The sequence below is a fragment of the Rhincodon typus genome, chromosome 37 (assembly GCF_021869965.1).
Source record: "Rhincodon typus isolate 14 chromosome 37, sRhiTyp1.1, whole genome shotgun sequence".
Taxonomy (NCBI): domain Eukaryota; kingdom Metazoa; phylum Chordata; class Chondrichthyes; order Orectolobiformes; family Rhincodontidae; genus Rhincodon; species Rhincodon typus.
The window spans coordinates 11,914,184-11,927,500 of NC_063368.1; the positions used below are offsets into that span (position 1 = coordinate 11,914,184).

Consider the following 13,317-nt stretch of genomic DNA (forward strand, 5'->3'; position numbering starts at 1 on the left):
GCATAAAATCAACCAGAATTCCTGTGGGGATAAATCAGAGCTCACTGTAGAGGGGTCAGGACTCCAAGTGATGCTCAGAGGCTGAAAGGTTTTGAGGCAGTGATGGCTCTCAAGGAGCTCAGCTCGCCCCTGACAACTCTGCTATGCCCTCTGCCGCCTTCCCTGCTGTCTTAGGCCCATTGTCCACCTCAGTACTCCCCTGGGGGGTGTGGTGGCAAGTTTTAAGCTTTGAAATGGGGGGTCGGAGTGGGAGAACCTTAGGGACGGGGGTGGGGAATGGGGGAGGGGACCAGAGGCGAGCCATATTTTCGGGGATGAGTCACCTTGACCTGAGTTAGACGGCCCAAGGAGAGACCGATTTGGCGGAGAGCAAGTTCCTGCCTCAGCCTGGAACAAAATCATAAATTTCTAAGGTTTGAGAGTAGATTTGTAGCTCGGGTCGTGGATGTTGTGGTTGGTTGGCTCGCCAAGCTGGTTCGTTGTTCCTCAGACGTTTCATTTCCACCAATTCGATTGGGACAACATCAGGATCCTGGGACAAGCAAAGCAGAGACAGGCCCGGGAATTCTTAGAAGCCTGGTACTCCACTAAGAAAGCCATCAACAAACACATCGAACTCGACCCCATATATACTCCATTGCCAAGGAAAACCGGAAGTGAGGTAATCCAGCCCAACAGACACCTGAATTTAAAAAAACAGGTGGGAAAACACACTGACGCTTCATCGGAGGCTGCACTGATGATGTTACCCAGCAGGGTAATGAAATGTCCGCAGAACACCCAACCAGCTCGGCGAGCCAACCGATAACAAAAAAACAGAAATGTCCATCGATGCCGTTTCTTTCTTGACCACCCTCCCCCCGACCAGTGCCGATGCTGCACTTTTGGAAGAGGAGAACGGCCGCAGCCATTTGCGAGTGGATAGCTGCCATGGTCCTGCTCCTTCTCTTTGGGCTCTTTGCTGTGGATTTCCGGCACATTGACGGCCATTGCTTCCACGTCATTCGGGAAAAGGCCAGGATCCAGAACTCAACCACCACGCTGGAATTATAGCAAGCAACAGCTGTAATGGACTGCAGTACCGACTCTAAAAGAAAATAAAAAGTGCCTCATCGAGCTGACCGGTCTCTTTCGCCGCTCTTTGGGCTGTTAAGGTGATTTCCACGCTCCTGCGATGTGGCGCTGGATGCTCGATTACATTGAAAAGGTGCTGCATAAATGCACGTTGTTGCAGTGTAAACATTGAACAGTTGACCTCAGGCATTCGAGGGATCTTAGAATTTGGAGGAAAAGAAGTGACCCTTTTGGTAAACACACATCTCCTTGGTTTTAACCATCTCAGTGGCCATGATGTGGAGGTGCCGGTGTTGGACTGGGATGGACAAGGTCAGCACACAGCACCAGGTTATCATCCAACAGAGTTATTGGAAATCACAAGCTTTGAAATCACTTCACCTGAAGCTATTTACCGAAAGCTTGTGATTTCAAATAGACCTGTTGGACGATAACCTGGTGTCGTGTGACTTCTGATTATATAGAGTTAGGATAGAATGACCACAATCTACCAATAGACAGCCTGGATGGGCTGAGTGGCCTCCTATAGTCCTATGATGCAATAAGTTACATTGTACTGATGGGCTGATTGGGAGGGTCACTGGGTCTGCTCCTGTGACGGACTGGATTCACATTAGCAGAGATACCAAATCAATGCAATACTACCTTAGATAATCTTTAGCTGTTCCAAACTCCTGGCCAGTCCAAATAAACTGTACTTACTGCTGAACTGGTAACAAACCATAGTAACCAGCAGAATTTCATCTCATTCGGGTGTTCCACAGAATGAGGAAGAGACTGTCCACAGGAGTGCGGAATTAGAGACATAGAGAGGGGGTGGGTGGGTACAGTGTGTGTGTGTGTGTGAGAGAGATGAGTGAGAGACAGAGAGGAGTGAGAGAGAGAGGTGTGTGGCGGATAAGTGCAGGAGAGAGAGGAGTGTTTGTGAGAGAGGATTGTGTGAGAGAGAGGGTGGATTGTGAGAGAGGAATGTGAGAGAGGGAGGAGCAAGAGAGCGTCAGAGTGAGAGAGAGAAAGCAATGTGAGAGAGGAGCATAAGTGAGAGAGGATTATGAGTGAGCAAGAGAGATGAGTGTGTGAGAGATAGAAGAGTGTGCAAGAGAGAGTGTGAGAGAAAGGAATGTGAGAGAGGAATATAAGAGAGAAGTGTGAGTGAGGGAGGAGTATGAGTAAGCGATAGAGAGACGAGTGAGCGATGGAGCGACGAGTGTGTGTGAGAGAGAAAGAGGAGCATGAGAGAGAGAAAGAGGAATGAAAAAGATGGAGTGGGAAGAGTGTGGGAATATGTGAAAGAGAGAAAGGATTGCTAGGAAGAGAGAGACAGAGAGGGGATGTGTGAGAGAGAGGTGAAGTCAGTATGGGGTTAAGGTAGGTTGGAGGCTGGGCAAGGTAAAAGTCCAGGGAGAAACAGCATTGACTGGGTCCATTGGCCACTCAGTAGCTGATCTGGGGGATTCCACCCCCCTGTGCTTCCTTCTTGATCTCTTGTCCTTGACCTCCATCACTTGCCTCACTTTAAAGTCTGGCTACACCTGGTGGGGGCGCAGGGTGTGCCATTGTGTGTGGGTCCAGGGCACTCTCCTGCCAGCTACAAGATCAACTCCCGTAACAAACTGGCACACTGAGGGGCTTCATGGTGGGGATTGGGGGGGCGGGGCCATCAAATGAGTACTGACACCGACCGACGTATGGACACAGGGCAACCGAGCGAATGCTTCAGGAGAGAGGTCAGTTTTATACCGAGTCATGGAGGTCCCCAGTACAGAACAAGACCCTTCAGCCCATTGAGACTGTGTCGGCCGGTTATAAACCAGCCTGTGAGGGTAAGGAAGGATAGAGGGTCTGAGAGATTGAGTGAGGGAACTGCAGGAATTCGGGGCTTTGTCCTTCAAGGTGCTAACACTGGGGGTGGAAAGATACAGATCAGGAGTGAGCAGAATGCAAGAATCAGAGCAGTACAGATACCCCCAAAAGGTTTGTAGGACCAGAGAAGATGGCAGTGAGAGGTAAAGGTGAGGCTGTTAAAAAAAACATGCTAAATTGAATTGCCAGGGGCCAATGTGGAAAAGCAAACTTACGGACGATGGGCAAATGTGTGCACAGCAAGATCCCACAAACAGCAGGACAATAATGACCATACGACATCTCTTTTTGTGATGTTTAATTGAATGTTAAATACTGACCAGGGTAACAGCGAGAAAACCCCTGCCCTTTTCATTATCATGTCACAAGATCAAAGAGGCCTCATGGATTAATATGTTGACTGCGTTGGATGTGTCAGACTGGATCTCGTGTCAGGATCTAGGTAGCAGCCGCAAGATGCTGAGTGGGAGGGTTTCTGGAGCTGATGGCATGAGGATTGACTGGGATTGAAACCAGCAGAAGCGGGTAGCTAATAAAAAGGGAGAAAATTGATTCTGAAAATAAACTGCAAGAAACCTAAAAACAGAAAGCAACAGCTTCTGCTGGTAAGTGAAAGGAGGGTAGCTAAATTAAGTGGAGGATTCAGGTGGGAATCAATAACGGGGAACAGGGAAATTACAGGTAATTTAACCCAATAATTGCATCATTATTGACAGTGGAGGAGCGTCCCAAAGATAATATTATGATGAACTATTATGATGAACAAAGTATTTGATAAATTACTGAGACTAAAGGTAGACAAGTCACCAGGGCTTGATGTCCTGGAATCCAGGATTTTTAAAGGAAGTGGTTCAGAGATAGGGGATGCATTGGTCAAAGTATCCTGGAATTCACTAGATTTCAGAAGAAGTGGAAAAACGCCAGCACGAAACCCCAGTTCCAGAAGGGAGGGAAAGCAGGAAACAATAGGCCAGTGAGCCTAATAGCTAAACAAAACAAAACTAAAGAGCTGTGGATGCTGGAAACCAGAAACAAAAACCAAAATAGCTGGGAAAACTCAGCGGGTTTGACAGCATCTGTGGAGAGAGAAGGCAGGGTTAACGTCTCAGGTCCAGTCAAGTTCTGAAGAAGGGTCACTGTACTCGAAACATTAATCCTGCTTTCTCTCTCCACAGATGCTGCCAGACCTGCTGAGTTTTCCCAGCTACTTCTGAGCTTATACCTGTATCCAAACTTGCTGACGATACAGAAATAGATGTGCGGGCATGTTGTGACATAAGGATTCAGCGAGGGGATAGATCAAATGAGTAAGCAAAATCTTGGCAGATGGATTTTAATGTGAGAAAGTGTGAGGCTATGCATATCAGTCAGAAGACTCAGGAGGAGATTGGTATTCAAGCAGAGGGGGAACTCTTAATAAGAAAAGAACAGCGCAGAGGGATCTGAATGTTTTTGTACATGAAACACAGAAAAGTAGCAGCAAATAGTTAAGAAACGGAATGGAATTTTGGCCTTTATTGCTAGGGACTGGAATTTGAAAATAGGGATGCCTTGTCACAATTATACAGCGTGCTGGTGAGGTCACACCGAGAGTACTGTGCACTGTTTTGGTCCCTGTATTTAACAAAGGATATGCTTACGTTGGAGGCAGTTCCAACGAGATTCAATAGACTGATTCCCAGGAGGGAGGGCCTGACTTATCAGGAACAGCTAAACAGGTTAAGCCTTTATGCATTAGAGTTGAGAAGAAAGAGGGGTGATCTTATTGAAACATACAAGAATCTGAGGGGTACTCATAGGGTAGACATGAGAAGATGTTTTCACTATTAGGGGAGTCTCTAACGAGGGGACACAGTTACAGAGAAAAGGAGACACTCATTTCAAACTGGAATGTGAAAGGATTTCTGTCCCAGAGGGAAGTGAATGCCTGGGATTCTCTACCCCCAGAGGGTTGTGGAGGCTGGATCACTGAACGTATTTGAAGAGGAGGCTGATAGGTTTTTGAAATATTGAGGATTTTGAAGGTTGAGGGGCGCTGGCAGGAAAGAGGAGAGGAGAGCTGGGGCGGATCAATCATCATCTGGTTGAGTGCTGGGACAGGTTTGAAGGACCAAATGTCCTACTCCTACCCTAATTTCTGATGTTCCTATATGATTGAGCAGGTTCAATATGTCTCATGTTGGCGACCTTATCTCTTTGTTAAAGGTCAAAGTTCAACAATTCATTCCATCCAGTTTATCTGATGTTATCAGCACCCATCATTTGTTGACATTGAGTAACAGGAGAAGGTAAATGGACAGCAATTAATTTAAGCAATTGTTCAGTTCTTTTAAAGACTTCCACCTGATAGTTGGCCATGTGCCTGAAACATAAACCACACATGAACAATCCACACTCACCCACCCAACTCCTTTCATGTGTTAACCCAGAACATCAGGCAATAGAGATTGCCTGGAGAAAGAGGATCTAACACTGTACTTGGTAAAAATTACACTTTGCAATGTGGTTGACTCTTAACTTCCCTCTGGGCAATTAGAGATGGGCAATAAATGCTGGGCCTAGCCAGAGACACTCACATCACATGAATGATTACAAAAAATCGTATTCAACAGTACAGACTGAGAGAGAGGGAGGCACCTTGTGTATTCTGTAATTAAACTAGGTACAAGACTCTAAAACAATTTTGACTTAAGTAGGTTTTTGAAGACAATGCTCTGGAAGATACATTGATCATTGTATTTATGTAATTTATGTCATTCAATGGTTTTTAATAAATTCTGATGAATTAACACAAGCTTCATGATGTGTTTAAGAAATGTGGAGGAGGTTGACTGGCCCCGAGGGTCTGAGTTATGAGGAATGATTGGAAAAAGCTGGATGAGTTTCCCTTAGAGCAGTAAGGGTTAAGAAGGGAGTGAAAACAGAATTTGCTGGAGAAACTCAGCAGGTCTTGGCAGCATTTGTGGGAAGAAAGCAGACATTTCGAGTTTGGTGACTCTTCGTTAGAACTGTTAGCAACTTGGGAAAACAAAAAAGATAAAGAAAAATTTATGCAGAAGCTGAAGTTGGGGGATGGGTGAGGAAAGAGGAGAGGCGAGCGGACAGTGGAGATGGATCTGAGAGAGACAGCAAGAGAAATATAGAGTCATAGAGGATATAGCATAGGAATAGATCCTTCGGGCCAACCGGTCCATGCTAAACAGGTTTCCCAAACTGATCTGGTCCCTTTTGCCTGCGTTTGGCACATACCCTGCTAAAACTTTCCTATTCATGTACCTGTACGAATGTCTTAAGTGTTGTAACTGTACCTATATCTATCACTTCCTCTGGCAGCTCATACCACATATGAACCACCTTCTGTGTGAAAAAGTTGCCCTTCCGGTCCCTTTTAAATCATTCCCCTCTCACCTCAAAGCTATGCCCTCTAGCTTTGGACTCCCCCACCCAAGGAAAAGACCTCAGCTATTTGCCCCATCCATGCACCTCATGATTTTATACACCCCTATTAAGTCACCCTTCAACCTCTTACACTCTAGTGAAAAAATGATAGGAGTAACAAGGAGATTTTGGATAGCAGGTCAGAGTGAGAAAATAGGTTCTCTGTGCTGGATGCAACCCATATAATGTGATACAAAACCAGTAATTACTGGAAAAGCTCAGTAGGTCTGGCAGTATGTGTGGAGAGAAATCAGAGCTAACATTTCGGGTCCAGTGACTCTTCCTCAGAACTGATGGTAGGTAGGAAAATGTTGGTTTTTATGCAGAAGATAGGTTCACTGGGGGAGGGGGGGATGGGGTAAGGCATTAACAGTAGGTGGGGATACAGGCCAAAGAAACAGAAGAACAGTTGGACAGACAAAGGAGTGGATAATAAGCAGCCTGGGAGAATGAATGGGGACTATCAGTGGCTAATGATGGGCCATGTGCGATAGCAGACCATGTGTCTGGTGTGTGAGGTTTGGAGTAAGGATATGGGTAAAGGTGCCTCAGCCCTAAAATGATTTCTGGGTATAGGCTGTTCATCAATATCCACGACAAACCAACTGACCCCCACAGTTACCTTGACTATACATCCTCACACCCTGCTTCCTGTAAAGACTCTATTCCATTCTCCCAATTCCTCTGTCTCTGTCGCATCTGTTCTGATGAGGCCAACTTTGACAATGGTGGCTCTGAAATGTTCACCTTTTTCCTCAACCGGGGTTTCCGCAGCACCATTGTCGACAGGGCCCTCAGTGGGGTCTGACCCATCTCCCACACTTCAGCCCTCAACCCCTCTCTTCCCTCCCGCAACAGTGATAGGGTTCCCCTTGTCCGTACCGACCATCCCACCAGCATCTACATCCAGATGGTCATTAGTTGCCATTTGCACCACCTACAGCAGACTGCCAAATCCAGACACATATTCCCCTCCCCTCTCTTGTCTGCCTTCTGCAGGGACCATTCCCTCCAGGACTCCCTGGTCCACTTCTCCTTCACTCCCAACACCGCTACCCCCCCACCCCTCCCCCACAGCCCTATGGCACCTTCTCCTCCAACCAGCGAAGGTGTAACATCTGCCAGTTTACTTCCTCCATCCCCAGTATCCAAGGGCCCAAACATACCTTCCAGGTGAAGCAACACTTTACCTGCACTTCCCACAGTGTGGTCTCCTCTACACTGGGGAAACAAAGTGTAGACTGGGTGACCTCTTTGCCAAACACCTACATTCTTTCTGCAAAAAAGACCCTGAACTACCTGTTGCCAGCCACTTTAACACACCACCCCATTCCCTGGCCACCATCTCTGACTCAGACTTGCTGTAGTGTTCCAGCAAAGCTCAGTGCAAGCTGGAAGATCAGCACCTTATTTTCTGCTTGGGAACCCTACAGCCTTCTGGACTCAATATCAAGTTCAACAATTTTAGGACTAGAGGTACTTCTCCCATGTCCTTACCCCTATCCCAACACACCAGGCCTTGTTATCACATGGTCTGCTATTACACACCACCTATTAAAAGTCCCCATTAACAGCTATTCACCCTCCCAGCCAGATTGTTATCCATTCCTTTGTCTGTCCAACCATTCTCTCTCTTTGGGTTCTACCTCCACCTATCATTTACTCGTTACCCCCTGTCCTCCCACCCTATCTTCAGTATTAAAAGAACATTTTCCTAGCTACCATCAGTTCTGAAGAAGGGTCACTGGATCTGAAACATTAACTCTGATTTCTGTCCACAGATACTGCCAGACCTGCTGAGCTTTTCCAGCAATTTCTGTTTCTGTCTGCACCACTTCAGATGTTTTACAGCAGCCAGGACAAAGCTTGATCCGCTCTCTGTGTGTCACCTTAAATACTCACTCCTTCTACTGTCTCTCCAGTACATTAGCACACTGCAGCAACATTGCAAACACACAACCTCACACGCCCAGAAACTGAAAGGCTGTATGGTATAGGAACATCATCAAATTCCCCTCCCACAGCAAAGTCACACGCCAGCCGGAGTCAGGACTATTTCAGCATTCTGTCACACCTGAGATTGTGCAAGACATTGGTGAGGCCTCTTCTGGAGTACTGGGTCTGGTCACCCTGTTATAGGAAGATTATTATTAAGCTGGAAAGGGTTCAGAAGAGATTTTTCCAAAAGAGATTTACCAGGATAATACCAGGAGTGGAGGCTTGGAGTTATAAGGAGAGGCTGGGACTTTTCCTCACTGGAGCATATGAGGTTGAAGGGTAGCCTTATAGAGGTTTATGAAATCATGATCAGGTAAATGGCAGGTATCTTTTCCCTAGATTTTCCCTAGAGTGGGAGATTGTAAGACTAGGGGGCATTTTTCTAACAGGTGAGAGGAGAAAGATTTAAAAAGAAACACAAGGGCTTTAATTTTAGTAAAAGCAATGGTTTGTGTGGAATGAACTTCCAGAGTAAGTGGTGAATATGGCAACAGTTACAATATTTAAAAGACTTTTAGTCAAGTACACAAATAAGAAATGTTTCGGAAGGATATGGGCCAAGCGTAGGCAGATGGGACTAATTTAGTTTGGGAACATGGTCAGCATGGGCTGGTTGGACTGAAGGGTCTGTTTCCATGCTGTATGACTCTGACTGAGCTAGTGCACTGGAAATCAAGCCCCAGCCATTCCTGGAGTCTTCACAAAAGTTAATTTAAAAAAATTTGCTAGAGTCTCCATCCAATTTCCCTGCTAGCTAGACCCAGGCTAAGAGATGACATGATGCATGTTTTCTTATTTAAATGAAACATGTGAAAAATCTCACAGATAAAACAGCTAGGAGCTAGTGATATCCCTCTAAAAAGACGGTTAGAGTTCACCTAGTAACCACATCCTGCCACACAGGCAGGAAAAACTATTGGTGTTATAGACAACTGGGCAAAAGAAACCACAACCGGGAGTTACAGTTCAAGAGGACCAGGCCACACAGTTGGCAGAGACAATGCTTTTGCTTGCCAGGAATGCGTTTTTTTATTTCTCATCTCCTAGTTTGATTTATTTCTTTGCAGGAGTCACAGCCTTCAGGACTTCAACTGCAAAGTTACTTGTGTACTGGTCAAAAGTCCACAGCTTACAGTAACACATGCTGAAAATTAAACTGGCTTTCAGTATTCTGCTGACACACCATCTGCCTTTGCAGCATGCCAAAGACCCCTGCTATTGTTCACACTCAAATCTGTTCAGCCATCCAAGTGCTAATCATGTAGCTGTCAGATGAACTTAGGCATTAACAATTGGTCAGAGCTCCACAAACCAAATCAGCAAACTGTAGCTAGCCAAATCTGTGGTGCCAGCCAGCCTACAAACTACTTCCCTCTCACTGTTTGAAAACAGTATCAGTGTAAACACAACTCAAACAGTTTCAATAACCTGCTTTTTGAGGCAAGGGCAGCAATTTCTTCTAGTTTGTCCACAATTTGAAATCAAAATAAATAAGTCAGTCATTATGACTGCTTCACCATCATAGAAGAGTTTCAGGATTCTGACTCCAATTGCAGAGAAAGCCAGTTAACAAGAGTATCTAGTTTGGGGGGAGGGAAAGAAAGAAACCCACAACACTTGAGGCCAGTGAGAATATGAAGGTGAACTGGTTGCCACAAAAAATCAGCCAGACCATCTCATAGTACACCATGACTTTGGAGCCAAAGACTAAAGACAGTCAACTCCAGAAAGTTGGGATGTACACTCCCTATCCCATCTTTGCTACCAGCTGGATCGTAGCTGTTGATGGCCAAAGAAACCAAGATGGAGATCATGTTTACACAAGCAGAACTGCTCCTACTCAACCCCTTCAAAGTACTCCATTAATGAAGCTCTTTGGAGAAGAGCCGTGTTAAGCTGTTGAGATGCTAGATGCAGTTGGAGAACCTGCATTGATTAGTCATGTAGAAGCACAAGTAGGCTATTCAGCCCATTAATTCTACTGCCATGAGGCAATCATGGCTGATCTGCTGACCTTCAATTTCTTCAAGCCTTGATTCACTCACTGGTGAGGCCAGATCAAAGCACTTTTCTAAAAAAAACACAACCAGGAAGTGTCCCCAGCAGCCCAGCCTGTTCAGCTGTATACAGACCATTGCTAGAAAGGGCTTGCACCCCCAGCAGTCACTATGGACTGGGCACTATCTTACTCCTCTCCTAAAGAGGAGGGGAGTCTACTAGAAGTTTAAAGTTTAAGAAATTTGAAGAATGCCAGTCAGTAAACACATTTTGTAATTAGACTTGAAGGTTCCGAGAGCCACAAAGTGCAAAAATTAAAACAAAGTGATGGACACAAATGTTGATGTTACTTTTTTATTTCCATTTGGGAATATACAATTCATTGTTATATTCCAGACACCAGTATTCTGTGTAGTGATACACTAACTGCTGTCCCCCAGGGAGAGCCTGTCAAACAGGTACTCTCCCATCCCTTTCTCAGGAGCTCCCAGGCGCTTCAGGTTGGTGATGTAGTCCCCAAGTTGCTTGATGATCTTCACCTCCTCATCCAAATAGAGAGTCTCCAGGAAGTCACACAGCTGGAAGAGAAAGAGGAGCAAGTTACTGCAGATGCTGGAATTGGTATTGGAAACAGAAAAAAAGCTAGTGATCAATGGGTCAGACAGCATCCATGGCGAGAAAGGAAGCTAATGTTGAGGCTAGAGCTCTGAAGAATCATCTAGACTCCATGTTAGCTCGCTTTCCCACCATGTATGTTGCCTGACCCCTCAAAGCAGAAGCCGCCTCTGGAAGTGCCAAATGTGGCCTATTCCCTCTACAGGGAAAAGGTAGAAACACAGCATGGAGTCGTCACTATGGGCCCCCAGTGTGTTATTGGCTGATCATGAGTTTAAGCCAAAGGCCACTCAGCCTGGGATGAGGCTAGAATAGGATCTATATCAAAAACCACCAAACTAGGTTTCTTCAAATTTAGAGTAAATATCCCAAGTGGTTTAGCAGAAAACATGAAAGATACGATGAATATATTGCAACACTTTACATTCCAAATTGTGTGATTCTGAATGTACCAAAAGCAGTAGTTTTGATGCACGGCAAGCAATCTCAGACAGCAATTAACCTAGAAGTTTGCAGCTGTCAAATGAGGAATTATGGTGCCAGTGTCTGGAGACAACTGCCACTTTTAAAACAGGATAAATTCCCTCCATACTCAAGACAAAAGGGAATGGGGTACACTAGTCCACCATAGTACTAAAAGATTGATGCACTGTGGTTCTGGAATAGTTTGTTGAGGACATTGGCTCAGGTCTGCAACTGAGGGACACAGCTAAAGCGATGAAGTGTGGTGCTATTTTATCCAGTTGCCAAGTAGTACTTAATGGCTCTCAAAGACCCCTACTTAAGGCTACACTACAATGAAATATTGCCCTGAAGGTCTAGCAGTGATGAGAATGAGGAGGTGGTGAAGCTTACATGAGGGTCAGTCTGGGCAGTGGCGAGTTGGTGTAGATCCAGCAAACTCTGGTTCACATTCTTCTCCAGATCCAGGGCAACCTGCATTGCCTGCAGACTGTTACCCCACTCATCCCTCTCTGGCTTCTGAAAATGGAAAGAAGGACAGTTAAGCATCGAGAGAGCAGTTATCAGCTATCACCTTGTCCATTTGTAGTTTCTGAAACTGAAAGCTCAGGGATGTGACAGAATCACTTACTGTGGCACAGGGCCACAGCCTTTTCTTGTGGCACAGGGCCACAAGTGCAGTCTTTTCCATCCACCGCAACCCCACCCCCCCTTCCTCCCCCAACTCCAACCTTCACATCCTGGAGGAGGACTCTGCCTCCACGCTGATTCTGGAATTTCAGCAGCTTCTCTGCATGTTCCTGCTTCTCCTGGTGCTGATCTTTGAAGAACTGGGAGAAATGGGAGAGGGCAACATCGTCCCGGTCAAAGTAGGACATCTGAAAGAGAGAACAAGTTACATCCCATTGAACACATCACTCGGCCCAATTCTCAGAAGTTGGAACCAGCCCCTTTTCCAGTTGCAGTCTAATCAAGTGAATTACCACTTTCCAACAGAAAGGAGTTAATAACCCAAGGTTACATGTTCTCAACTGTGAGGATTAGTCTTGAAAGTCAAGCCCATGCACTCTGAATCAAGACCAAAACCAAATTTGCTGGAAAAGCTCAGCAGCAGGACAAAGGAACTGCACTAAAAACCCAGTGACTCTCAGTTACTTGGGCTTTACATCCTCACACCTCACTCGCTGTAAAGACTCCATCCCATTCTCAGTTCCTCCATCTCCGACAAGGGATCCTCCGAATTGTCCACCTTCTTCCTCAACCGAGGATTCCCCAGCTCTGCTGTCAACAGGACACAACCAGGTCTGACCCATCTCCTGCACTTCTGCCCTCAGCCCCTTGTCTTCCCGCCTGCAAGAAGGATAGGGTTCCTCTTACCCTCACCTGCCATCCCACCAGCATCCACATCCAGAAGATAATCAGCTGACATTTCTGCCACTTCCAGACATTCCCCTCCCCTCCTTTGTCCACCTTCCGCAGGGACAGTTCCCTCCAGGATACCGTGGTCCACACTTCCTTTACTCCCAACACCTCCCTAGTCTTGCAGCACCTTCCTCTGGTGAAGGTGCAACACCTGCGCATTTACCTCCTCCCTCCCCAGTATCCAAGGACCCAAACATACCTTCCAGGTGAAGGAACACTTCACCTGCACTTCCCACAATCTAGTCTACCGCATTCACTGCTCACAATGTGGTGTCCTCTACATTGGGGAAATGAAGCGTAGACTTGGCAGCTGCTTTGCAGAACATCTACGTTCTGCTCACAAGAGACCCTGAACTACCTATTGCCTGCTACTTTAACAGCACCCTATTCCCTGGCTAACACCTGTCTCTGGCTTGCTGCAGTGTTCCAGCAAACCACAATGCAAGC

General features: G+C 46.1%; 2 protein-coding genes across 2 annotated transcripts in view; one reads left to right on the top strand and one right to left on the bottom strand.

Annotated features, from left to right (window-relative positions):
• The window catches only part of tmem150b (transmembrane protein 150B), a 37,524-nt gene extending 36,471 nt beyond the window's left edge, over positions 1-1,053 (top strand). The window contains exon 6 of the mRNA XM_048617360.1: positions 869-1,053. Coding sequence (XP_048473317.1) covers positions 869-1,053 — 185 coding nt within the window. The remainder of the gene's footprint in view (positions 1-868) is intronic.
• Positions 1,054-10,711: 9,658 nt separating this feature from the next.
• LOC109932354 (ferritin heavy chain A-like) lies at positions 10,712-12,329 on the bottom strand. Its single transcript, XM_048617616.1, has 3 exons — positions 12,180-12,329; positions 11,842-11,967; positions 10,712-10,949 (listed from the first exon to the last, which is right to left on the bottom strand). The coding sequence occupies exons 1-3, from the start codon at positions 12,324-12,326 to the stop codon at positions 10,794-10,796; spliced, it is 429 nt and encodes a 142-aa protein (XP_048473573.1). The 5' UTR covers positions 12,327-12,329; the 3' UTR covers positions 10,712-10,793.
• Positions 12,330-13,317: the final 988 nt, after the last annotated feature.